A 25,987-nucleotide genomic window follows, 5' to 3' on the forward strand; every position below is an offset into this window, starting at 1 on the left:
AATTTGGAAGGTCTGTGTCTGCCCTTGTCACAGTTAGACAAGAGCACAGGCACCTCATTCAAGTGCGGTGGCTCTTCCTAGTAAGCTGTTTTTGGGGTACAGACAATGCAGAGTATTTAAAGCATGTTTATGTGCACACGGGAGCTGGTGCCTGGGGAGGCCAGCAGACGGCATTCCACATCCTGGAGCTGGAGTTCTGATGTGTTGTAAACCTGAACTCTAGTTTTGCAGGATCAGCAAAGGTTCTTCGTTGCTGAGCTTTTTCTCCACCCCTGGGGTTATTGTCCCTATTTCTAGGAGCACAGAGCAAAGGTAACGTTCAGTATAGTTGGCACACAGGAGAGAAAGGGCAAGGTCACGCCACCAGAGGCGGCAGCAGCGGCGGCGGCGGCGGCGGTGGTGGTGCAGGTGCTCCCTCTATGGGGCAAGATGTGCCAGTGCGCCCCTTTAACCTCAGCCCTGGGAGTTTAAGGCCAGCCAGGGCTACAGGAAGGAGACCTTGTCTCAAACAAGAGTTCTCTTATGAGTTAATAACACAGTCACCAGCACATAAGGGTTCCAGCACTTCTAAATCCTGTGGACACTTGAGAAAAGGATTTTTGGTCACTTTAGTAGGTGCAGTAGGTGCACAGTGGTGTACTGTGACATATGTGTTTATGTTTTGCATTTTTATGATGGTCTGTGCTTTAATATCTTTTCTATCCTAATTTTCTGTGGGTCCTCTTTTGTAAAATTATCTGTATAAATCTTTTGCCTAATAATCCATTCAGTTTGAGTATATTCACTTGCTGACTTTTGAGAATTCTCTGTATGGTCAGGAGACAAGCCTTTTGACTTGGTTTTGCTTTTTGGGGTTGGTTTTTTTCCCCTACCCAGACAGGGTTTTTCTGTGTAGCCTTGGTTGTCCTGGACTCACTTTGTGGACCAGGCTGGCCTCGAACTCACAGAGATATGCCTGTCTCTGCCTCCCAAGTACTGGGATTAAAGGCATGCACCACCATGCCCAGCTAGGAGAAACAAGCTTTTTTATTGTCGTTTGGGGTTGTTTGTTTGTTTTTTGACACAGGGTTTCTCTGTGTTGCCTTGGCTGTTCTGGACTTCGAACTCAACAGCGATCTGCCTGCCTCTGCCTCCCAAGTACTGGGATTAAAGGCATGCACCACCACACCTGGCTAGGAGACAAACTTTTGTCTGATAATTGATTTGCAGATATTTCCTTCTCTTCCACGGCGTGTATTTCCAGAATCTTTTGGGCCCAGACTTAGCGGGAGGTTTCTATGAGGTTCTGTTCACAGCGCAGTCTCAGCTACCTCCATGGGTTTCCTTTATAATTAGGCTTAGCATCTTTAGCAGGCTGAAATGTCTCACTATGGATTCCCGTCTCTCACCACAATCCTGAAGTGCCTTCAGGTGTCCCTCGGGTATGAGACCTGCAAGCCTATCCGAAACTGGGACCGTTTCTTATCCTTTCTCGAACCCACCGCCCCTGCAGAAGCTGTGTTTCCCCCGAGGGCAGAGGCTCCATCAGCTAAAAAACTAGTAATCGGAGCGGCATCTCCTTCCGTCTCAGGCTCTGGTCTTGTCACTGAGGACGGCCATTTCTTCCCCCTGGACATTCCTCAACACTTGCCCTCTCCACCACACAGCACAGCCCCATCGCTCTTATCTGCTCTGCTCTTGCCCAGACATCCCTTGTTTCAAATTTCTCCAGTGCGGGCCTGGCCACGGCACTTCAGCTGACTCAGTGTCTTCCAATGACCTCATGTGCATTTAGATCAGGTTCAAGTAGTCGGTGTGACAAAACCTAGAATCACTCAGAAGACAAATTCCTGGGCATGTGTGTTAGGGATGATCAAGATCACGTTAGTTAAGCAAGGTGATTAGACCCACTATAACTGAGGGTGAGGCTGTGCTGTGACCTAGGGCCCTGGGCTTCATAAAAGATGGGGGAGGGGGAGGAAGGGGAGGGGGAGAAGATGAAGAAGAAGAGGAAGAAGAAAGTTGAGCACCAGCATTCACCTCTTCCCTTATTGATTGCTGACACAGCATAACCCGGTGTCTCAAGTCTCTGCCACCCCACTTTCCCTGCCATGATGACCTGTACCCTCAAATTATGATTCAAAATGTGTCCCTCCTTAAGTTTTACGCCAGCTGTTTTGTTGTAGTGGTGAGCAACTGGGGAATTTGATAAGCTTCCCCCTCCTATTCTGTCTTTGCAAATTTTTGTTCTATTCTGTGTAGGCAGGTGTTTTGTCTTCATGCACGCCTGGTACCTGTAGAGGACACAGAGTCTCAGAGCCCCCAGAACTGCAGTTACAAGTCGTGAGACACCATGTAGATGCTGAAACTCAAACCCAGCTCTGCTGCAAGGGCACCTGGTGCTCTTAAACTAAGCCACCGCTCCAGGCAGCCACCTTCCCTTCTCTTTCAGCCATTCTCCCATGACAACAGAACGGAACACGTGACTGTCCTGGCTGATATTGTCAAGAGCACCACAGTGCCAAAGAGAGAAACCAGTGTTGGTTCTTTTTTGTTTGGTTGGTTTTTGGTTTTTCAAGACAGGGTCTCTCTGTGTAGCCTTGGCTGTCCTAGACTCACTTTGTAGACCAGGCTGGCCTCGAACTCATAGTGATCCACCTGCCTCTGCCTCCCAAGTGCTGGGATTAAAGGTGTGTGCCACCACACCCAGCTGCCAGTGTTGGTTCTTAATCAGCATGCTCCGAGGCTATTGTCCAGTGCCTAACTGTGAGGATGAAGCCAGGCTATACCTGAGACTTTGGAACTGTTGATGATCACAGAGCCAGGAATAATGTTGTCAACCTCACAAGCAGGTTAAACAAAATGGAGTGGTCAGCCTCAGATTTATTTACTTATTTACTTATTTATTTATTTTGAGACAGGGTTTTTCTGTAGCCTTGGCTGTCCTGGATTCACTTTGTAGACCAGGCTGGCCTCGAACACTCAAGAGAGCCACCTGCCTCTGCCTCCCGAGTGCTGGGATCGCAGGTGTGCATTACCTTGCCTGGCTCAGCCCCAGGTTTGATGTGCAGCTCAAAGACCTAGAGCATGGCAGAACAATCTGCTGCCATCGCATCAGTTTGGTTTTACTGCACGGATAACCTCAGCTGCCATCATGGACTATGAAGAAGCAAGGAAAACCCTGAGGTTCTTTTTCTAGGGTTGTAAAACATCCGTGTCAAAAAAAAAAAGAAAAAAAAAAGAGTGCCTCAGTGAGGAAAAAAATTATGAGAAAATATAACTAATACAAGGCCTGTACTTCCTCCTAGGACAACTAAAGCCTCTGATGATCTCTTTGGACCTTGACCTTGGACCTTTCTCTGTGTACCCTTTCTGTTGTCATATGCCAGAGGACTCAGACCCAGAAGCCTGCTGACTGGACTTCTAAGACAAGGCGTGTGAAGATTAAAGGTGCTGCTGCAGGTAGGTGAAATTGGTACTGGAGTTGTTAGAGTTGAAGCCTGAGCCCTGGCCTAACAAGCTAGACTTGGCCACCAGCCGTCCTGATTGTGTCAATTATAGAAACAAGTTAACAGTGAAGAGCAGACCAAGACTTCTCCAATGTGGCCACACTGGGAGGAATTACAAATAAAAGGCTCAGTGACTCCCCAAAGTCCATCTTTCGGGTCCTGCCTGACATGAGGTTTAGGTTCTCAAATAGAAAGCAAGCAGCACCCATAACCAAGCAGTCCCGAGCACAGTGTGGCCCTGCCTGTTATTGAGCCGCCATGATGTCAGTTCCAATATCTCCTATGTGGTAGTCTGACGCGTTTCCCAAACTCCGCTGGCTGGCACAGGCTTCAGTCAGCTTTTTCCTTTGTCCCCACGAGATTGCTGGGGCAAAGCTCAGCTGAAGAGAAGGATGCGAGTCAAAGGTTTTGTATGTAGAATAGCTTCACACCTGCCAGGACAGTTAACTAAGGGGCTGAACTGCCCCCTTATTGGCACAGGGGTCACCATGGGCAAAAACACTCCTGGCCTTTACGCTTTCTCCATGAATACAACAGATAGAGCCAGCCCTCTCCTTGGTATGCCAATAGAAGAGAACAAAACTAACTGTCCACCAGGGTGCTTTCTGGTGATGATTAGATGCCTGGTCCAGAAGCAGGGCCTGGACGGAGGCGTTGCGCTCTCTCCGGGTGTGGCTAAGCCTCGGGTCACCCTGGAGCCAGCGAGGGTCTCCCCAAACCTGCGAACCAGACGCTTGCACGGAGCTCGGTGGCTACAAGAGGTAGCTAGCAGCAGAAGCTCGGATTTCCCGGAAGAAGCAGAAATCCACCTATTGGACGGCGGCTTCGCGACGTCATCATATCGCGACCTGGGGCCCCCTATTTCCCCTGCAGAAGAATAGCCGCTAGGTGCCTGCCGCGGTACTGCCTGTGGCTTCTCCGTCCGCTGACAGCATAGTGCGCCGGCCAGGTCCGGCTGCAGCGGCTAGGTAAGCTGTGGCTATACCATAGCGGGAGGGTATCTCGGTTCCCGGGAGCGGCTGATCTCGGTTCCCGGAGAGTGGATGCCCTGCACCTCGAACTGCCCATTCCTGTGCTGTTTGCTAAGGCACCCTTGCGCTGTGAATCATAGTGATTCTTACAAAAACACCAGCGCCACCTTAATAGGCGACTACCTCACGAAGCTTGTGTGCTGCTTTTTGTGTAGTGACGATTGTTATAAAGATGGAATAGACCTGCGCGCGCCTGTCACAAGTTTACAGTCAGTGGGGCTTGGGCTTATCTCTAAGCAGGTGTTCAGCCTTATCTCTGATGCCACAGTCACTGGCCGCCCCGGGGCATTAGTAATGACCATGGGCTGGTATCTGTCGGGGTTTGAGAGAAGTAGGCGGGATTAAAACTAGATTATCTTGCTTGGGAAGTACCTTGCTTCTGAATTGAGAACTTCAGTGTCATCTAGCCGTGGGTTCAAATACCAGCTTTCTCTTAGCTGTGTGACCCTTGAACCTTAGGTAAACCCCTTACCCTGTCTAAGCTTTGGCTGTAAAACTGGCTCAGCAGTACCTGCCAGGCACAGCCAAGAGAAATAAATCAGACATCACAGGTGGAGCACTTGGCTTTCCTCAGGACAGTTACAGCCATTTTAGTGTATTGTGTAACTGATCACATGTGATGGAACAGCCATTAGACTGGGGCATGGTGGCCCTTGGATAAGGCAACAGAGCAGGAAATGGAAAGCCTTTGGTTTTCTGGCCAGACTTGCAAGCTGGCACAATGGTGAGCCTGTACAGGGTAGGTTGACTTAATCGGTGAGGACCAAGAGGCCAGGACTAAAAGAGCTACCTGTCCATTTTTTAAAAACATAAAGCATGTATGTGTGCGTGTGTGTGTGTGCCTATGCCTATGCCTATGCGTGCACGTGTTCATATGCACAGGCCTTGAATGTTCCTCAGATGCCAGCCACCTTAGTTTTTGAGAGAGACTGGCAGGCTAGCCAGCCCCAGGAAGCTGCCTGTCCCCACTTCCTCAGCACTGGAATTACAAGCGTGCACCCGTGTGTACAAACTTTTTCACATGGATTCCGGGGATTTAACTCAGCCTTGTGTTTTCAAGGGAAGCACTTTACGAGCTGGGCTGTCCTCCTGGCCGCTGCTTTTACTGGTTTTGAGAGCAAGATATCCTGAGGGGGGAGGACTTCACGATGAGGAATGAAGAGCCCTACACTAAGACAAAATAAGGGGATGGTGGGGGCAGGGTAGTTTAGCTGGGATGTGGTCCGGCAGGTCCCCTCCAGGCCCAGCACCCGAACCATAAGAACAAGAGAAATATGAGGAGGAGGCTTATCTTCAGGTGGAGCCTAGAACTTAAAACAGGTCCTGGCTCTTTTTTGCTGTGGCATGGTGGTCCTTGGATAAGACAACAGAACAGGAGAGGTCTGGGTCTGGGGAAGGAAGGCATGGCCAGCCGCTTCCCAAAGCGGACGTTCACCAGGCTCTTCCAAGAAGTGAAAAGTGAAGCCCCTTGCGTCTTCCATCTGTTGAGTGAACAGGGGCAGCGCAAGCCTGCGCTTCACGTACAGTGGCAGCACTGTGGGCTCAGGAGTGAAAGAGACAGACAGCTACTGAACCCAGGGAGATAGCTGAGCATCGTGTAAGGCCAGGTCTCCAGCCTCTTGACACCCTGAGTCTCTTGGTGCTCCAACAACAGAAACCGGTGCCTACCAAAGAGGGTGGAGGGCAGCCCCTGGGCCAGGGCAAACTGCTAGGGGTTCTAGCATCAGCCTGTGAGCCGTAGCAATGTTTAAGTCTGAGCGCAACAGGATCAAGTCAGTACTTTTTAAAAGCTGCGTGAGGCAGCTGGGAAGCCATTTCTAGTGGTAGCCATTCACTTGACTTGGGGCTGATTCCTAGTCCTGCACTTTCAGCCTTCCCCAGTTAGAGGGCTTCCCCAAAATCTAGGTAGAGGCAGCTGCCTGGCCATCTTCATAGCACCATCTTAATATCTGAGACCTCTGTACATCAGTTACTCATATCTGTCTCCCCAGCATGCAAGACAGCAGGGCCGAGCTGGCCTGCTGTGTTTCCCACATGCCTGCGACAGTGAGAACTTTCAGGAAACACTGGTTGAGGAAAGGCTGGGATGCCTGGGGCTGCCTTAAAGCCTGGCATCCACACTCTGACTCTTTGAAGTATAACATGGTGAAATGACCCATGTGAGCACTTCCCAAGTGGCATGCTGGGAATGGGCGACGGAGCAAAGGAACTAAGGGATCTTTGCGGTGGTGCTACAGCCCTTCTGTCTCCTGGGGCTTGCTTCTTTCCGTTTAGGCTTTGATGCTGGGGCGTGGTAGAAGGAGGCTGTTCTCAGCCCTGCTGCAGGTTCAGAAGAGGCCCTCTCAACCCTGCAGAGACATGAGGCTGGTACAGTTCCAAGCACCTCACCTGGAGCAGCCTCACCTGGGCCTGGAGTCAGGGATTGGTGGCGGAGTCGTGGACCTCAACACCTTTGACCCCACCCTCCCCAAGACGATGATGCAGTTCCTGGAGCAGGAAGAGACTGCACTCTCAGTGGCCCGAAGGTCAGTCAGCAGGGTGTCTCACCCTAGTCCCTCTCCCTCCTCCCATCTCTCTCCCCCACCCTGAGAATCAGAACCAGTAGGTAGTTTCTCTTCAAAGGAGCAGGGGGCTCCCACTGTTTCTTTCACTTGGTCTTTTAGTAAAATGCTAACAGGTGTATAAATCTCTTCGGCTTTGAGACAGGGTCTTGCTATGTAGCCCAGGAGGGCTTTGAACCTCCTGCCTCAACCCCTTAAATGCTGGATCTGAATAAAAGGTGTATATGTTGGTACTAGCAGAAGCCTTGAAAGTCTTATATAATACCACCTTCAATTTATAGAGAGGGAAACTGAGGTTCAAGGAGGATGATTAATTTATTTGACTGTGTAGCCAGAACCTTACTTAATTATACTGCCTTCTTGAGAGGCTAAGTTCCTTCCACGGAGGAGCCTGCCACAAGGTCCTAAGAGGCCTCTTGGAGACGATGGGGGCGTGGCTTAGACCCTTAGAAGAAAGAGACTCCTGAGTTTGTGCTAGATTAACTGGGAGTGGCCCTGAAGCCAGCCATGGAATCAGTCTAAAGAGTGAAAGAACAGTCGATTAAAAGCACTTTAAGAAGGTGTTTTCACACAGTAGAGTGGCAGAAATAGAAATGTTTGACAGCACAGTGTCAGAGACACTATGGTCCCAGATGGCCATTTTCTTAAAAATCAGAAACCACTTCCTTTCCTGGAACCAAGTGTGTGTGAACATTGTAAGATAGTAGCCAGAGGAGGAGGAGGAGGAGGAGGATGCCCTTCCCCAGCACTCAGAAGGCAGAGGCAAGGAGTTCGAGGCCAGCCTGATCTGCAGAGCGAGTTTTAGGACAGCTAGGGCTACATAGACTCTATCTTGCAACTCCCCACCCCAGAAAAGGGGGTACTCTGCGTTCTAGGGGAACACCAACTATGTATTAAATTGTTAAAACGTATAATGTAGTCTATCGTTCATATACAGAACGATGAGCGGAGAGGGTATTCCACTGCAGCTGGAATGAGCTATCCAGGACACAGGACTTGTCTCCAGGGAAGACAGTGACTAGAAGGGTGAGAGAGGCCTTTCCACTGACTCCCATTGGTACCTTCACATCCTTCCACATGAACAAGAATTACCCAAGTAGGGAGGAAGTGAGGACCACCGTGCTCTGCTATAACGGACTGTATGTTACACTGATAGGTGAAATACAGGAAAATGTAAGAAGCAAAAGTCGTAACTGCCGTGGGCTCTCCTCAGCCTGCCCTGGGATTCCTAACCTGTTCCCAGCCAGCCCCTCTCCTGCTTGGTCTCTACAGAGCCCTGGCTACCCAGTTGCCAGTCCTCCCTCGGTCACAGGTGACCTTCTTGGCCCCCGTCACCCGGCCAGACAAGGTGGTGTGTGTGGGCATGAATTATGCAGACCACTGCAAAGAACAGAATGTGCGGGTGCCCAAGGAGCCCATCATCTTCAGCAAGTTCGCCAGCTCTATTGTGGGGCCCTATGATGAGATCCTGCTGCCGCCAGAGAGTGAGGTCAGTGCCCCTCGCCGCCCAGCTCGCTGCGGCCAGCACGGGTGCCATTCCCTTAGACTTAGACAGCGGTTCTCATCCTTTCCGATGCTGCCACCCTTTGACACAGCTCCTCATGGCGTGCTGACCTCTGCCATAAAATTATTCTGTTGCTACCTCATAACTAATTTTGCTACATTATGAATTGTAGTGGAAATATCTGCTGTGCCAGATACATGCTATGTGATCCCTGTGGGAGTTGTAACCCAAAGGTTAAGAACAGCTGTCTTAAAGCAACCTGTCACTACACTAGAGAGGATTATACCGTACTAACACAGCTCTGGGTGTAGGTGACAGGAGGAATTAACTGACATCTTTTCCCAGTTACAACAGTTATCTTCTACAATGAAAGTATATTAATAATCTAGACACAGCTGCCAATATCCCTGCTGCCACACCTAGGTATTCACACTTTGCTGCATATCCTCCTGGTGTGGTCTGTTCAGCTGTATTCCTACCACACAGGCACCTTGTTCCCAGACTCCATCAAGAACGTAGTCACTCTATTTGGTCTTCCCCCTGTTGTCTGTCCCAGCTGTGTCTCTGCCACACACACACCTTGTCCCAATTCCATCAAGGAATTCCAGCTTTCATCCCACTTGGTCTTCTCCCTGACACATTTGAGGTTGCCATGTGGTCTCCTTTCCTGACACTTTTTGAAGAACTGTTTCCTCATAGGGTGCCCTGTGTTCAGTTTTGCCTTATTTCCTTGTGATCAGATTCAGCTGAAGCTGAAATGTCCTGTTTCCCATTGCAGCCTGTCAGGAGGCTCATACATTATGTTCAGTGAGGCCATTTTGTTCACTTGATGTTCATTTACCCTCTCTCCCCTAATTGGCCTGGGGAAGCCAGAAGAGGGTGTGGGACTCCCTGGAGTTAGAAACAGTTGTGAACACCTGATGTGGGTGCTGGGGAACAACCTGGGTCTGAAAGAACTGAGCAGTCTCTCCAGCCTCTAACCTGTGGCTGGTTCATAGTCATTCTCCCACTCTCCCTTTCTCTCCTCCCCTCCCCCCTTTTTGCACGGTCTACCCTGTTGAGGCAGGCAGGGTCTCTTGCTTCTGTGCATACCCCAGACAGACTAAACTTCTGCCTAACTATAGGAGTGCTGGGTGATGCTGCTGCATCCAGATTTTTGCATGCATTCTAGGCACTGAATTTGGGTCATCAGGCTTATGTGGCTGAGCCATCTCCCCAGCCCTCCCTCTCAACTTAATATTTCCTTAACTTGTCATTTTTCCCCCTCCTTGATCTGGATGAACCCAGTTTGGCCAGTGGACCCGCCCTGCTGGGTGCCATTCCCCTTTGAGCATGACCTGACTTTCTGGTCTTCACTGAGGACTCTTGTGCGTCCTCCTGCTCTAGTCAGCCATTTCCCTGAGGAGTCCGCTTCCTTTAGTGTCATTGGTAACACAAACTGGCACCTGGGCTCAGGTGAACTTCTGCCACTTTTTGTCATTACCATGATTACCAGCCAGGAAAGACTAAATTGTTCTTTCAAGTTGCATTTTGCTCACTTGGGGAGAGGCTGGAATTTGTTAACATTTGTAGCCATGTGCATTTCTTCCTTGCAAGTTGCTTAAGACCCATAAAATACATTTATTCTCAGATCTCATGATCTAATGAGTTAATACATACAAAGTGTCAGAAACACAGTAGCTACATATTACTCTTGCTGCCTGGCATCGCTCTTTATTGCAGGTGTCAAGAGTGGACTTTTAAAGTCAGTTCCCCAGACGTGTATTGATCTCCTGGTCACCTCCATGGTGCTTCTTGCCACTGCAAGTCACACGCACATGACATTCACTTCACCCTGGCTGCTAGGAGCCGAGGCCTCCTTACAGTCACTGCAGCTCACTTGTCCTCTCTCCCTTTGCAGGAAGTGGACTGGGAGGTAGAACTGGCTGTGGTCATTGGGAAGAAAGGCAAACACATCCAGGTGAGGTGGAAGGGGGCTCCCAGGTAGGCGGAGCAGCGAACCCAGATGCTGCCTCTGCCGGTACTGACCATCCCCTCCCCACGCCTCCCCTAGTGCTGTCTCAGGATGGGGCACATTTGGCACTTCACTCCCTTGCCTTTCACACACCACCTTAGTCTGGCTCTGGTGCTAATGTGTGATAATGGCTTTGAGATTCTTTGTCCTCGGGGTTGTGCCACCTGTGATGTAACCTATCTGAACAAATCTTCTGCCCCAACAGGCCACAGACGCCATGGCTCACGTGGCTGGCTTCACTGTGGCTCATGATGTGAGTGCTCGAGACTGGCAAATGAGACGCAATGGAAAGCAGTGGTTACTGGGAAAAACTTTTGACACTTTCTGCCCCTTGGGCCCTGCCTTGGTTACCAGAGACAGCATAGCAGGTAGGTTCTTGTGCTCTCCCATGTACACTACCTAGTGTCTGGAGAAAACAGTGTTCTAGAAAGGACTATGGCTACAGCTGTATGCAGAGCTGCAGTATCACTGCTGTTCCCACAGAGAACAAGTGCCTTAGCTGTGAGCTAGCTCTATGCACTTCCTCCCAGAGTCTCTCTGAGAGAACACAGCTGTAGCTGCTATGAAACAACATCCGTAAAATGAATTACAAAGGCCACTGCACTTGGCGGTTGGGGCATCCTCCATCTGTCCCCATCTGGAATAGTCCTTAAGCTGGAAGGAGCAAGGCTGGCTGAGCATGGCTGAGAATGGCTGTGATGAGGCCTGTTCATTTTCTGTTGTGGGGAAAGGATCTTGCACATGCACTGTGCACGCATCCATGGGGGATGACTTGGCTACATGGGTGAGCCCCTCAGGACAGTGGTACTCCAGAGGCTATATTCCAGGTGCTGTGAGGGGTGCAGGATAGTTTGGGTTCCCCATTATCTGCTGCTCTGCTATCCCTGTCACTTTGAAGTTATTTTCCATCTACAATGATCAGCCTCTGTTGAGGATCAATGCCCTTTTTAATCTATTTTATTTTTCTATTTTTATTTTACTGTTAAATGTTTTACATATGTAGATATATGAATGCACTATTTTTAAAACATTGTATATGCATGCATGCCATGGCACATGGATGGAGGTCAGAGGTCAATTTTTGTTGTTTTGGGGTTTGGTTTTTGTTTTTTTCCTCAAGACAGGGTTTCTCTGTGTAGCCCTGGCTGTCCTGGACTCACTTTGTAGACCAGGCTGGCCTTGAACTCAAAGAGATCCACCTGCCTCTGCCTCCTGAGTGCTGGGATTAAAAGCATGCGCAACTGCCCCAGGTCAACATTCAAGAGTTGGTTCTCTTCCTGAGTTCATATGGATCTCAGGGATTAAACTCAGGCCCCCAGGCTTGGCAGTTAGTGAGTGCCTCTACCTGCTGAGCCATCTTGCCTGGCCCACATGCCCATTTTCTTTCTTTCTTTCTTTTTTTCTTTTTTTAGTTTTAGGTTTTTTGTTTTGGTTTGGTTTGGTTTGGTTTTTGGTTTTTCGAGACAGGGTTTCTCTGTGTAGCCTTGGCTGCCCGACTCGCTTTGTAGACCAGGCTGGCCTCGAACTCACAGCAATTCCCCTGCCTCTGCCTCCCAAGTGCTGGGATTAAAGGCGTGCGCCACCATGCCCGGCACACATGCCCATTTTCAAAGTCTGTTTCCTCCTTGTTCAGAGAGAACATCCCTCCTCTCCTTACTTGATGGGGGAATTCAGGAGACCAGTCTGTACATAAAGTCTCAGAGTAAAATGTTAAGCCAAGATGGGCAGACATGCTCCTTAAGTTTCCTCTTTCCTTTGGGGCTGGATGTTGGGTTTGGATAACCCCACAGTATTATTTTGAATTCTAGATCCACACAATTTAAAGATCTGCTGTCGAGTGAATGGGGAGGTGGTCCAGAGCAGCAACACCAACCAGATGGTGTTCAAGACTGAAGATTTGATAGCCTGGGTCTCCCGGTAAGTGTCACAGCCAGCCCCACCCTTGCCATACCTGGAAACAGCCATGCTCTTACTTGACCCTTCTGCTTTCCCTAGGTTTGTCACTCTTTACCCAGGGGACATCATCCTGACTGGGACTCCTCCAGGTGTTGGTGTGTTTAGGAAGCCTCCTGTTTTTCTCAAGGTGAGTTAGTTTAAAACAGGAAGTGGTGGAAAGATGAGAGCTAGGGAGGCCTGGGGGTGTGTACTGGGGAGAGCGTGGCCTGGGGGTGTGTGTACTGGGGAGAGCGTGGCCTGGGGGTGTGTACTGGGGAGAGCATGGCCTGGGGGTGTGTACTGGGGAGAGCATGGCCTGGGGGTGTGTACTGGGGAGAGCGTGGCCTGGGGGTGTGTACTGGGGAGAGCGTGGCCTGGGGGTGTGTGTACTGGGGAGAGCGTGGCCTGGGGGTGTGTGTACTGGGGAGAGCATGGCCTGGGGGTGTGTGTACTGGGGAGAGCGTGGCCTGGGGGTGTGTACTGGGGAGAGCGTGGCCTGGGGGTGTGTGTACTGGGGAGAGCGTGGCCTGGGGGTGTGTGTACTGGGGAGAGCGTGGCCTGGGGGGGTGTGTACTGGGGAGAGCATGGCCTGGGGGTGTGTACTGGGGAGAGCGTGGCCTGGGGGTGTGTGTACTGGGGAGAGCGTGGCCTGGGGGTGTGTACTGGGGAGAGCGTGGCCTGGGGGTGTGTGTACTGGGGAGAGCGTGGCCTGGGGGTGTGTGTACTGGGGAGAGCGTGGCCTGGGGGTGTGTGTACTGGGGAGAGCGTGGCCTGGGGGTGTGTGTACTGGGGAGAGCGTGGCCTGGGGAGAGCGTGGCCTGGGGGTGTGTGTACTGGGGAGAGCGTGGCCTGGGGGTGTGTGTACTGGGGAGAGCGTGGCCTGGGGGTGTGTGTACTGGGGAGAGCGTGGCCTGGGGGTGTGTGTACTGGGGAGAGCGTGGCCTGGGGGTGTGTGTACTGGGGAGAGCATGGCCTGGGGGTGTGTGTACTGGGGAGAGCATGGCCTGGGGGTGTGTACTGGGGAGAGCGTGGCCTGGGGGTGTGTACTGGGGAGAGCGTGGCCTGGGGGTGTGTGTACTGGGGAGAGCATGGCCTGGGGGTGTGTGTACTGGGGAGAGCGTGGCCTGGGGGTGTGTACTGGGGAGAGCGTGGCCTGGGGGGTGTGTACTGGGGAGAGCCTGGTCTGGAGCCAAAGGCTCAAAACCTTGGCCTGCTGTGTTACAGAAGGGGGATGAAGTCCAGTGTGAGATTGAAGAACTTGGTGTCATCATCAACAAGGTGGTTTGATGCTGTCCCTGTAAGCGCTGAACTTGAGACAAGGTGGGCCACCTAGCTCACTGCTGACCCTGCCTACTTGAGGCTGCTCTTAGGTAGGCCTTGGAAATAAATGCCTCAAAACTGCAGCTTAGCTTCTGCTGTCTTTTACACACATTCTCCCCCACCCTCCCCCGCCCCCGAAGGTGGGCCATTTTCACAGGACTGAGCAAGGAAGGAGCAGATATTGGATGAATAACTTCAGGCTTAGAGAAAAAACTAACCTAGTCTATTTATCACACCAATGAGGAGCAAACACAGGTTTTCTAAGTCCAGGCTAGCGGTGTCCTGACCAGAGGACACACACTTTTAAGTTCTAGGCTGACAAGTCCCATCAAGTTCTACGCTCTAGTTTTAATTACAGATGAACTGTCGGATAAACTGTTCCAGCTTGTCCTGGTTGGCGCGGCTGGCAAATGCAGGGGCTAGATGGAGCCGGGGTCCTGTGGGGCTGGGCATCTGCTGCAGGACCTGCACAACACAATGGACTATAATAAGCACCCTGCTGGGGACAGCACCCTCAGGGCCAAGCCTACCCCCTAAAACCTGCAGTGATGCCGCAGTGCCTGAGTGTGACACTCTCTGATATAATGGTGGTAGGGGAAGAAGTCAGGAAAACCATCCACTCCTAACATTCATCTGGATGGGATGGGGGAACAAGGTAGTTCCCCTGAGCAGTTCTATCAACCCATGGGGCTGAGGGTAAGGTCAGGGATACGACCTCTCTTACCCCCAGGTCTTTGAACGTCCAGATAGCACTGATGGCGAGGTTTGGGTCTGCATACTCTGGAGGGAAGAGAAGGATAAAGAGTCGGGCCTACAGAGTAGCCACAGTGGGTCACTCCTTTAATGCCACAACACTGCTTAAGATCTGAGTTTGAGGCCAGCCTGGTCTACAAATCGAGTCCAGGACTGCCAGGGGTCTGTTGCACAGAGAAACCATCTCAAAAAAATCAAAGAGCAAGGCCTACAGGGAACCAAAAGCCATTTCCCTGGAGTCAGGCAGGCTCTGCCCAGCAGGGGGCAGCACTCACCAGGGAGCCTGGGGATCGGGCTTGAAACTCACCAAAGATCCCTTCTTCCTGGGCACAAGCCTGTAAGAACTGGAACAGCTGCTCCGCGTAGCCGGCCTCTGCAAGAGAGACTAGACCTAGCCCCTGCTCTGTGGGGCTGAGCCTCCACCTGAACACTGCAAAGGAGGAAGGGTTTTACCTGAATCTGGCAGCTGCCCCACATGGAGGAAGGTGGCTGCCTGTGCGAAGGCCTTGAGTATCGGACTGAGCAGGCGGCAGAGGAAGAGAAGGAAGTCAGGGCAGCGAGACTGTTGGCTAAGCTGGAGTCAGAGAGACCAGAGAGAGGAAAATAGGCTCCCAGGTACCTTACCACCTCCGCCTGCCTCCTGAGGTAGCTTTTCCAAAAATACCCTGAAGCACCGGCCTCCTGGCTCATCAAAGTCATCACTCTCACTGTCAGTGAAGTCCCCACTTGGTTTCCACAGTAGCTTTGCACTCAGATGCTGTCTTCCTGTGTCACAAGCTGGCCCAGAGCCTGGTGTCTGGGGGGGGTTGAGAGTTATATTCAGGACTACTTGGGCCAAGTATCCAAGCTCACTAGGAAATATAGAAGGAACCTTAAAGCTACATATGCCAAACTGGCTGGCATGAGACACATAGGCCCAGTGCAGACAGGTTTCCATGTGGTGGCCAATGGTGGTACACTCCCAGAGCACTTTTGGGTCAGAGGAACATCCTAGGGCGCTGACCCTTGCGGTGGGAGCTTACCTCCTCAGCAACCAGGAGCCCACACTGGATGAGCCGGTCCAGCACCTCCTGACAGTAGCAGTAGGAAGACTGGCAGGGCTGTAGAAGAGAAGCACCAATGCCCTTCAGAACCCCCACGGGGAAGGAGGGCTGCTGGCAGAATCCTGACCAGAGCTCCTTAGAGGCCAAGATCACTACCACAGGAGGCCATAAGGACAAGGCCCAGGGTCCTGCTGAGCTGGGGGAAGAGTCTGACCTGGGGCAGCAGAAGGTCCTGAGGGAGCAGGTGCAGCAGCAGCAGGATCTGGCAGTACAGTTCATTCTGACTCAGGAGCTCTTTGCCCTGCAGTTCCCAGGGCCCCTCAGGTGCCACTCTGCCCGCCAGCAATCCCCACACTGCACAGGCTGGCAGAGAAAGAAGACAGCATAAGGAGGGCACCATTCCCCTCTCCCCTGCACATGCAGCCACACCCAGCCGAGCCCACTGACTCACCACCCACAGCTTCGCTCAGGAAGGTAGGCAGCAATGCCATACTCAAGCGTGCCAGATGTGTGAGGCCTGGGCCAGGCCGTGGCACCACCACCAAGTCCCCCTGGTGGACACGCAGCAAGACCACATGTGCCTTCAACAGGCTCAGTGTATGTTGGGCCAGGCACCGCAGCTGCCCAGAGAAGCCCACATCAAAGCCACGCAGCAGTGTCTCCTCTGTCAGCCAGGAGAACTCCCCCAGGAGCTGTGACAGGAGCACACCCTGGAGACAAAATAGGCCTGAGCAGAGGGCCAAACGCTGCCCTTCCCGGGACCCCACCATGCAGTGCCTTACCTTTTGGTGCTTCAACAGCAGCAGTGTTGCCATGATGGCTGTGCTCATCACTGCTGAGCTGGCCACGCTGGCTGGGATGAGGAGGGGAAGCAGGAGATGTAGGGTGCTGTCAGGGGTCGGCCTCGGCCTGGAGACGCTTGCTCTCCCCATTATGTGACACACAGCCCCAACTCCACCCCAGCAGTAGACTGTGTGCTGTGGGCCAGGTCCACTAACAGTGTCCCACAGAGTGACATTTGAGACGGCATTGAGAGACCTCCGTGCGTGCCCCTCTGTAGGCACATGTTGCTACTCAGTTACCAGCCCCATTTACAGCTAAGGATACCCATCAGGGGCCATCTGAGGTAGGGTTGGGCTGGACTTGGCATAGATCTGCACAGTTGCCTTAGAGTCAGACATTGAGTTCGTCTGCTCCCCACCTCCCTGGATGCTCCACTCTTCTGGTGTCCCAGTATGCTACAAAGTGGGTGGGTGGGGGTCAGGTGCTGCAGCAAATCACACCCCAGAGGTACAGATCTGGGTTTCCCTCACCACTCAGGACATGCCAGCTCAGTCTTCTGACCAGGAGCTGGTCCTCTTCTTTGAGGGCCAGGAAGAGACTAGTTGATGGGGTCCACTCCTGCTCCTTCTCAGTGTCTGGAACAACACTACTGAGATAGAGACAGATCAACAAATGAAACCAGACCAAAATGTCACAGACGTCTAAAGCTTTCCAAAGTGATAGCTGTTTCTCCAAGTCCTGGGAGAACGCATGTAACCCTCTCCCTGCCAGGCTGTGTGCCATCCTAGTCCTGGACTGCAGAGAAGGTGAGAGTCCTGGTGCTGGTGTTCTGGGGTGGTGGAGTTGAAGAGCCGCTTGCCTCCCCCTGAGACCCATACATCTGTTCTCCTTACCATTCACCTAGCACAATGGGCTGCAGCAGGTGCTCCAGGGTCTGCCTGCTACCCCAGCAGCTTCTGGCATTGATGGTGTATTCCTGCCCAGGATAAAGACTTGTGGTCTGCTCTTGCCATGCCCCCTCCCCAGGAAACCTGCACACAGACCATCTAAGACAGAAAATACTATCCCTACAATGGCTTTAAAGGCCAAGCAAACACAAAGGCTGTCCCAGCCTTTCCCAACTGGTTTCATACCTGGAGGGAAAAAGGCTGGGCAAGGTGCACCCGGACACAGACTCTGTGGTTGCAGCCCCAGCAGTTATACAGTCTCCGAAAGACAGCCAAGGCTCCTGTCCATAGTCCCAGGGGAGCCGAGTCCTGCAGGGAAGAAGCTCAGCATGCATTTTCTTGGACAAGTCTCTGGGCTGCTACTCTTTCTGCCCTCCACACTGTTCACTGGCCCTCTCCATGCCCTGTGACAGGGTGTGCTCCTGTCACAGCTCCTGGGGGAGTTCTCCTGGCTGACAGAGGAGACACTGCTGCGTGGCTTTGATGTGGGCTTCTCTGGGCAGCTGCGGTGCCTGGCCCAGCATACACTGAGCCTGTTGAAGGCACATGTGGTCTTGCTGCGTGTCCACCAGGGGGACTTGGTGGTGGTGCCACGGCCTGGCCCAGGCCTCACACATCTGGCACGCTTGAGTGTGGCATTGCTGCCTACCTTCCTGAGCGAAGCTGTGGGCTCAGCAGGGTGTGGCTATGTGTGCAAGGGAGAGGGGAATGGTTCCATGTCTTTTCACCCATGACCTCCCTTGTGAGGTCATTTGTCAGATGGTGATGGCAAAGACCTTGGAAGACACTGTAGGATGGTGAGTGTAGGAACAGCTACTTTACACACACTTCACATTCCAATTCGACCTCAGCCCTAAAGGAGCCCAGCCACACAATTTATTGTGCCACCCCAGGAACAAGGTGTCTGCTTGGTCCCCAGGAACAAGAGGGTCTCACGTGGTTCATGTTACATGGTGCATCTGGAACCAGGTCATAGGCAATGGCAACAGGTACCAGTGTAGCATCTGGGACGATGCCCGCCTGGACCACCTGGACCACCAGCCCTAGCCAGGCCTGGCCAAGGGCTGAAAGCCTGGGCCCTGGGTACCCAGGGGGCTCTTCTAGGAAGATGAGCAGAGACTGCCCACAGCCAAGAAGCTGCTCCACAGCCTAGAAGGGGAGAGGAAGGGTGGGCATCAAGGCCGAATCAGAGCAGACCCCTGTACCCTTGGCCCACCCCACATGACTACTGGGAGCACTCACTGCACGGAGCACAGCCCTTGCGAGGATGCCCTCTGAGCTGTCCAAGGAGAGGTTGGCTTCTGGGAGCAGGAAAAGTCCCCCAAGTTTCCTCAGTAGAGCTCTGTGAGCATAGGACAGGGCTGAATGAGAAGGGCTTCTGGAGGAGAGACCGGCCCAGAGGCCTTCAAGGGCCTTAATTCTCCCAGGCCTGTCTGTCTAGACACTGGAAGCAGCCATGGCCCAGGGACCCATAGCTACCCTCCATCTGAGTCTCCAAGCTGGGCTAACATATGGCTGCAAACAGGCTAAGAAGGCAAAATCACCACCACCCTCTGCTCCAGCCAGGGTTTCCCTCCTGTCATACCTGAGAGCAGAGGAGCAGGTGCGGGGGCCCACAGCCACACGGACCACACCCAGGCCCTGGGAGAGCAGTACAAAAGGCAGCAGGAACCCATCCAAGATGGACTTGTGTGTACAAACGAAGACAAGCGGTGAGCCCTGCTCCAGACAGCCAGAAGAAAAGTGCCCACCCTAAAAACACAGCCAGACCCCAACACCTCCAAGTCCCAGAGCAACACAAATGGAGGGAGGGAAGGAGGGCTTCTCCCCTGCACATTTCCCAAAGGTAGAGCAGCCTTCCCACAACTTTTAAGAAACCCTATAGGAACAGGACTGTGAGACATGGCACTAAGGTTGTCTAAGGGCTGTGGACTTTTCTAGCAGATGATGGGGCCTGGCCATCTCCTCTGGCCATCCAAACCTATCCGGTATGGTCTGGCTTACCTCCTGGACAGCCTTTTGGACCATCTTCATCTGTCCCTTGTGAAGTTGCACATTCAGGAAGAGGCGGTTCAGGAACCACAGCAGTGCCCAGCTGAACAGCCTTGGGAGCAATGCCACCATGAGGTACAGCAGGGTCACCTTCCACAGGGCTCAGCCCCACAGCACCCAGAGGGTTGCCCAGAATTCCTCTACGGCAAGCAACATTATTGCCCACATTGAACAGGAGAAGCAAGTGAGCAGAGAGGTCACAGCCTGCTGAACAGTGCACAGTGCTAAGTGGATGCTGGGACTACAAAGGCTCCTGATACCTCAGCCCACACCAGTGCAGTACTGACTCTCCCAAGGCTTCATGATGCAGCTGGCTCCCATCAGACATGGATTCTGCATCTGTTTATCTAAAGAGAGACCAAACGACCCAGACCCTCTCCAGACAGAACTCAGCAGCCTATATTTACCAACTACCAGGAAAGGAGGGCAGGGCTGACTGCATTTGCTCAGACACCCAGTAGGGGGACCATCTTGCTACCAAAATAGGGAGCAGGAAAACAAACAGCAAGTCTACACCTGATGGGGGCAATTCTGAGCAACAGCAATATGAGGGAACACTGGAGAATGCCATGCCCCTATAAAAGCTGTACTGTAGGACCTCCCGAGTACTTAGGTGCATAGAGGAAGCAAGCGCCCACTAGAATTATGCTTGGGAGGTCCTAACAAGGACATCATGAGACCAAGGGCCTGAAGCCTCAACAGAGTCAAGAATTGTTACAATGGAGGACTGGTGAAGATCACCAACAGCCTCTACTTTCTTTTTTCACTTAAAGACAGCTGAGCCTGACACACAACCCTAAGCCCGCCTTCCTTCAGCAGCTTACTTAACACATCCTCTGGCTTTAAACATAAACTGTATGCTACAGCTCTGTGAGCATCTGTCCCTGTGTCTGAGCTCGCAGATCTATATGGACAACCAAGTTCTCAAGTCAGTTACTGAAGCTCTTTGAGTCCAAACATCCTTCCAGGGCCACTTCCCTTCTTACCAAGCCTGCCCCTCTCTGCATGCAACCCGAGGACTAGGCCAGAAACAGTGAAGTCCTGTCTACCCTCGCACCATTCCCGGCCGAGCACGCGGTCTATCCATACGCCCCATTATTATTACCACCTTAACCTCTCCATCTACTCGTTCTGACACCTGTCAATCATCTCTCAATGGTGCAAACAGCTTTGCAGATGTGCTGGCCTCTGCTCCTAACCCCAGCTCATCGTGCTGGCACTTTACACCTGACCTTTCCAACTGCTTTTTACTGCCCCTGGGGCGGCTTGGATCAAACTCTTCTCCAGATACGCTCGGCTTCACTCATCAGCTTCCAACCACGTCACTATCTCACTGATCCTGGCCCTGTCCTGCTCGAGGCCCTGACTCGGGCTTTTCCCTCTAAAGAGACTGTTTCCTCTACTTTTACTCCTGTGCCTGCAGGGCTGGCTTTCTTCCCTCCAGAGCATTCTGGCTCAGCCCTTGCTCCCTCCCCTGAGCAGCTGTGTCACTGTCCACAGAGATACTTTAATATTCTTTAAGTATGCACACATATACTAGACATGTACTGTACAAACCCAGGGAGGAGCTAAGGTAGCTGTGGCCCACTCTGGTAAACACCGCCTAGCTACTCAGGAGAATATGCAGTGATTTCCCAAGCCCAGCTAACATCCACTCTCCAGAAGGGGCAGAGGCCTCAACCTAAGGACATATGCCCCTTACCATAGTTACCTGAGCAAGAAGGGGCAGGGTGTGGCCTGAATGTGGCCCAGGATGCGCTGCACTTCTTTCTTCACTAGATCAGGTGTCTGGCCTTCTCCAGCCCCTCCTGGGATCCTCCCTGAGAGGAGGTTCTGCACCCTGTTGGGGTTCGAGAGACAGTGTTGGGATAGATGCCAATAGTCTCTCCAGTCCCTACACCAGTGCAGAGCCAGGATCTGATACAGGCCCAAGCACAGAGAACATTCCAAAAGCCTTGCCCCAGGCAGCCCTGGCCATCCTGATCTAGAGCTTTTGTTGCCCTTTTAAGTATCCCATAAATACCAGGTTCTGATCTGCTTCCTCACCCAGCGTTTTCCATGATCTTCTGGGATATATCAGAGCTGGTGGGGATGTGCTGTTCCAGGGACCACAGGAAATAGCAGAGCCTGCGAACCAGCCAGCCTCGGAACCTGAGGGGAAGATGGTTCAGAGAGGGCTCCCCAGAGTCTACAGAGGTCTATTCATCAGGAAGGGTTTGCACCCTAGTCTCATGCCCCAGGACCAAGCTCTAACTTAGAACAATAAAGGGGGGGGGGAGGCAGACCACTGGCCTATCTCACCACTGAGGGGGCACAGTGGCTTAACAGCCTGTGGGCAATCCGTACATGCACATGGAACTGCAGGAAAGTAAAGCCTGCCTCAGTTTTCTGTGGCCAGGCAGAAGACAGGGCCCTGCAACCCACCACCCGCACCCCAGCTCCGACTACCTCGTGTTCTCCTCCTTCACAAGGATCACATTGCAGAAGCCCAGATCCATTATGCTTCTGTGGAAGAGGGACTCCTGCCCAAGAGGGAAGGGACAGGATGTCCTGGGGGGACCTTTACCAGCCAAACCCACACCTGCCCATCTAGTCTCAGCCTGGTGGCCCTCTGAGTCCACCAAAAGAAAAATACATCTTCCAGAAGATGTCTGATGCCAGATTCCAGTGTTGGCTCAGAAAGAAAAAGGCTCCATGCCTAAAATGAAACCTCTGTCCCTGTTCAGAGTTGCTCTCTTAGAGTTAAGCACATAAAGCCCCTCTGAGTAGGGGTTTAACTCGCCAAAGCAGAGGCTATGTAGCCTGAATCTCCACTAGAATGCTGAGTCCTCTGGCACCAGCCATGATAAAGCCATGCAGGAGACACTGAGTGCTACAGGAGTCTGAGTGGACAGTGTCCCCAAACTGAGCAGAACTAGTGCAGATCTCTCCTGAGGCCTCCTGCCCAACCCTACCCAGCCACATCCCAACAGCAGACCCCTAGGCGTCCATTCCTCTGAAGGGCAAACGCATGGCGCAGTGAAAGATCAGGCTTGGGAAGACATGAGGGAGACAGCCTCCCAGGATCCTCACTCCCAAAGCTAAGCTGGCGTAAGCTTTGCAAGGGAGCTTGCACCCATCCCACCCATCACTTACCCAGCTCTTAGGGGTACAGGTCTGGCAGCAGCGACCCATAAAGGGCCGATATTTCCCCAGGAATGGAGTGATGGCCTCCATCTTCATCCCAAAGCCTGAGGACCACATGCTGGGCTGCAAAACGGCCATAGGAGAGGTGATGGAACCCAAGGTCCTTGTCAGAAAGAGGGAGGGGCACATTGGGAGTGAAGGTCACAGAGGGTAAGTGGGAGGACAAAAAGTGTGAGAACTCCAAAGCCTGAGGACCACAGGCTGGTCTGCAAAACAGCCATAGGAGAGGTGATGGAACTCGGGGTCCTTGTCAGAGGGAGGGAGGGAGGGAGGGGAACAAGGGGGGACAAGGGGTGTGAGAATGCCCACACTACCTCCTGACCATTGTGGTTACTCCTCTGCTGGCTTTGGGGATTGGATTTCACCACAGTATCCATGAAGGTCTGTAAGATCTGGGAACTACACTCTGTGCCGCTCTCCACACAAACCTGACCTGGAAAAACGTACAAGGATGGAATCTGAGCCAAAATCCAAAGGCTTGTGGGGTGACCCCATAGTCTACCCCAAGACAGACAACAGCCAGGTCATCAGCAATGAGGACAATTGCCAGGAAACTGGCAGCTGAGTCTGATCGAGTTCCTGTCCCTCACATGTGCCATCCCTCCAGGAAGTTAGCTGTACTTGTTAAGTCAGGGGCTCCCTCAGGGCAACATGAGGAGTGGCCATCTTCCATCTACCCACCCCAATGTCTCCTAACAGCAACTGGGATTGTAATGGCAACTTAAGACTCTCGGTGCCAAAGGGAAAGACTGGGTTAGACTTGAGTTAGACCAGCAAGAAGGGGGCGCAAGGAACAGGCTGCTCTCTCCACAAACCCGCCAAGTCCTGTTAGCTGCTCTTTGCAGAAGCTCATATCCATCAGAAGAGGGACTCCTGCCCAAGAGGGTCCCCTCACTGCCATCTCCCACCATGTCCATGGCTTTCTTTTTTTCTTTCTGTTTTCTTTTTTAAACTTAATCGCACCTACAGTATGCCAGCCTGAGAGTGCCCTCTTGATTCTTGAGACTACAACTTCTTTCAGGGCTGTTAGTTCATGATACATCTACATTCTTTTTTCCCATGAGTTCCAAGGCTACCAGAAATGTAGCCTTATGCAGCCCCCCAAGGTTCCCATTTCACTTCCCCCACATCATCCGAAAGTTACCTGAGCTTAAGAGCTACAAATAATTCATGTGTAGACCCAGCAGTTCAGGGGCATGGGAGGGCCTAGGAGAGCCAGCCACTCTCCTAGATTCCTAAGGGGGTTCCCTCTCTCTCCTTGGTGCTATTTAGCACCATGAGGCCATGCAGTAACCAGGTCCTGACTCACGTACACACAGGCCCTGGAGATCTCATGTCAAATACATTCCCTTGAGGCGGGCATGGTGGCGCACGCCTTTAATCCCAGTACTCGGGAGGCAGAGGCAGGCAGATTGTTGAGTTCGAGGCCAGGCTGGTCTACAAAGCGAGTCCAGGACAGCCAAGGCTACACAGAGAAACTCTGTCACGATAAAACAAAAACAGAAAACAAAAACAAAACAAAATTCCCTATTTTGAAGACTGTTCTCACAGCCCCATTCAGATCCTGAGCACAGGGAGGCCCCAAATCAAGGTTGCAATGTAAGGAGCCATGCCCCTTTTGGAAGGAAGATGGCCAACACTCCTTAGCCTGAGGCTGCTCCTCACCTCAGACTCTAACCCCACTGAACAATGCTAGCCCTAAGAGAACAGAAGACAAGGCAAGCAGTAGTTCTCACAAGCCAATTAAGTCAACTACCAGCTCACGCAATCCAATCTACGGCAGCCCACTCTTTTTGTTGTTGTTTGTTTGTTTGTTTAGTTTTGGATTATTTTTTCTTTTTGGTGTCTGAAGACAGGGTTTCTCTGTAGCCTTGGTTGTCCTGGACTTGCTTTGTAGACCAGGCTGGCCTCGAACTCACAGACATCTGCCTGCCTCTGCCTTCTGAGTACTGGGATTTAAAAAAAAAAAAAAAAAGACTGTCTTGCTATGCTGCCCAGTCTGGCTTTGAATTTTCCATCCCCCTTCCTCAGTTTCTCAAGCACCAGGAATACAGTGGTGTCTGGCACCCAAGTTCCCTAAGTGAGGGCCACTGGCAGCCTGCAATATGAACACCCTTCCCCAAGGACCAAGGGCCAAATATAGTTCACCTGTATCTTCTCACTGGCTATATGGTGTTGGTGTGCTGAAATGCTATGACTTCAGGCCAGCATTTAAAAGCAGAGAGCCTGTTGTATAAAGAGCAGGGTGTTCCAGCTACTGCTGTAAAAAAAAATAATCTTCAGATGTGGCGTCTCGGAGCAAATACCCAACAGGGCCTCGGCTGGGGTTGAGGGGGTAGCCCAGAAGCCACTGTCCCTTCCCGAGTCCTTACACCCGCCCTACACGGGTGACACTTGGTGCCTGGCTCCTGTGTAGCTCTTGACCAAAAGCTAAAACTACAAGCCCGCCCCCCACGCTGTAGACTGCTCCTGTCCTACTAAGCCTCACAGAACTTTAAAGACTCAGCTCAGGCAAATACGCCTACGGATCCCAGATCCCGCAAGGAAGGCCCTCGCTAAAACCAAGATGGAGGGCAGGGCCCAGCTCAGAGGGGGGGCACCGGAAATCTGTCTTCGGACGCTGTTCTCTGGGTCTCAGGTGCCAGAAGGCAAGCAGAGAGCAAAGTGGTGCTCTCCGGGGCCACCAGGTAGGCTGCGCAGGCGCGCGCGGGCCCTTGTGGGTTTGTCTGTGTGACAGGCCCAACAACTGGACCGCCCACCAGCCCGAGTTCCCCATCAGTCTCTACCTGACCAAAAGCCCAGCCCGGCTCAACCTGGCCCGGGCCCAACCAGGCACACGAGTCCCACGAAGCTCACCTCACACCAGCCGCCAACTCCCGCCAAACAGCCACGTCACTGAGCCAGCTGAGCAGGAAGAGCGGCTCTGCGCATGCGCATGCCAGGTGCCAGCCAATCAATGGCCCGCTCTGGGCCCGAAGCTCCATCCCCCTTTAACGCCTGACAAGCAAGCGCAGCTGGCCTTGCTACCTGTAACACGTGATCCCTGCTGGTTGGGGCGGGGCAAGGGACAGGGGAAGGGGGGGGGGCTCCCTCTCCACAAGTGTTTAGGATATGTGGGCAGAGGACTTCCTGGTGGTGCTTAGGGCCATGCGAAGCATGGGATGCAGAGAACTCAAAGGCTGGAGGTGGAGTCTTAAAAAGGGACAAGGGTAGGGGGGTGGGAGGCGCCGGCAGATAGTTTACACCTTTCAACTCAGCCCTCGGGAGGCAGAGGCAGGTGGATCTTAGTGATAAAAAGGGAGGAGGGTGCAGATAGCTTACACCTTTCAACCCAGCCCTCGGGAGGCAGAGGCAGGTGGATCTTGGTGAG

At 52.5% G+C, this 25,987-nt stretch overlaps 2 protein-coding genes across 7 annotated transcripts; one reads left to right on the plus strand and one right to left on the minus strand.

Moving 5' to 3' along the window:
* The first annotated feature begins 4,317 nt into the window (after positions 1–4,317).
* On the plus strand, positions 4,318–13,941 carry LOC311594997 (oxaloacetate tautomerase Fahd2a, mitochondrial). Of its 2 annotated transcripts, none has more exons than XM_084777288.1 (8): positions 4,318–4,456; positions 6,794–7,044; positions 8,353–8,569; positions 10,485–10,544; positions 10,804–10,966; positions 12,407–12,515; positions 12,594–12,681; positions 13,758–13,941. In XM_084777288.1, the coding sequence occupies exons 2-8, from the start codon at positions 6,800–6,802 to the stop codon at positions 13,818–13,820; spliced, it is 945 nt and encodes a 314-aa protein (XP_084633414.1). In that variant the 5' UTR covers positions 4,318–4,456; positions 6,794–6,799; the 3' UTR covers positions 13,821–13,941. The 2 variants fall into 2 exon arrangements, with proteins under 2 accessions (XP_084633414.1, XP_084633415.1); XM_084777289.1 differs by having other exon boundaries at positions 4,327–4,456; positions 6,874–7,044.
* Positions 13,942–14,054: 113 nt separating this feature from the next.
* On the minus strand, positions 14,055–25,574 carry GPAT2 (glycerol-3-phosphate acyltransferase 2, mitochondrial). 5 transcript variants are annotated; one of them, XM_084777286.1, is made up of 23 exons: positions 25,474–25,574; positions 24,766–24,877; positions 22,932–23,050; positions 22,567–22,680; positions 21,880–21,953; positions 21,478–21,582; positions 21,143–21,271; positions 19,384–19,483; positions 18,965–19,065; positions 18,622–18,721; positions 18,316–18,528; positions 17,566–17,688; positions 17,326–17,408; positions 16,963–17,081; positions 16,432–16,502; positions 16,101–16,359; positions 15,864–16,012; positions 15,629–15,706; positions 15,271–15,402; positions 15,060–15,180; positions 14,914–14,979; positions 14,578–14,633; positions 14,055–14,318 (listed from the first exon to the last, which is right to left on the minus strand). In XM_084777286.1, the coding sequence occupies exons 3-23, from the start codon at positions 22,992–22,994 to the stop codon at positions 14,202–14,204; spliced, it is 2,373 nt and encodes a 790-aa protein (XP_084633412.1). In that variant the 5' UTR covers positions 22,995–23,050; positions 24,766–24,877; positions 25,474–25,574; the 3' UTR covers positions 14,055–14,201. The 5 variants fall into 5 exon arrangements, with proteins under 5 accessions (XP_084633412.1, XP_084633411.1, XP_084633410.1 ...); XM_084777285.1 differs by having other exon boundaries at positions 18,965–19,098; XM_084777284.1 differs by having other exon boundaries at positions 18,965–19,101.
* Between the last annotated feature and the right edge of the window lie 413 nt (positions 25,575–25,987).

Source organism: Acomys minous (assembly GCF_964271855.1).
Source record: "Acomys minous genome assembly, chromosome: 3".
Taxonomy (NCBI): Eukaryota; Metazoa; Chordata; class Mammalia; order Rodentia; family Muridae; genus Acomys; species Acomys minous.

Excerpts from the sequence above, each read along its gene's own strand:
- LOC311594997 (XM_084777288.1), top strand. The coding sequence starts at position 6,800 with ATGCTGGGGCGTGGTAGAAGGAGGCTGTTCTCAGCCCTGCTGCAGGTT. Across the intron at positions 10,545-10,803 it reads AGAAAGGCAAACACATCCAG|GCCACAGACGCCATGGCTCA; the intron begins GTGAGGTGGAAG and ends CTGCCCCAACAG. Across the intron at positions 12,516-12,593 it reads TTGATAGCCTGGGTCTCCCG|GTTTGTCACTCTTTACCCAG; the intron begins GTAAGTGTCACA and ends TGCTTTCCCTAG.
- GPAT2 (XM_084777282.1), bottom strand. The coding sequence starts at position 22,994 with ATGGATACTGTGGTGAAATCCAATCCCCAAAGCCAGCAGAGGAGTAAC. Across the intron at positions 18,722-18,964 it reads ACCTGCTCCTCTGCTCTCAG|AGCTCTACTGAGGAAACTTG; the intron begins GTATGACAGGAG and ends CTATGCTCACAG. Across the intron at positions 14,634-14,913 it reads CCAGGAAGAAGGGATCTTTG|AGTATGCAGACCCAAACCTC; the intron begins GTGAGTTTCAAG and ends TCTTCCCTCCAG.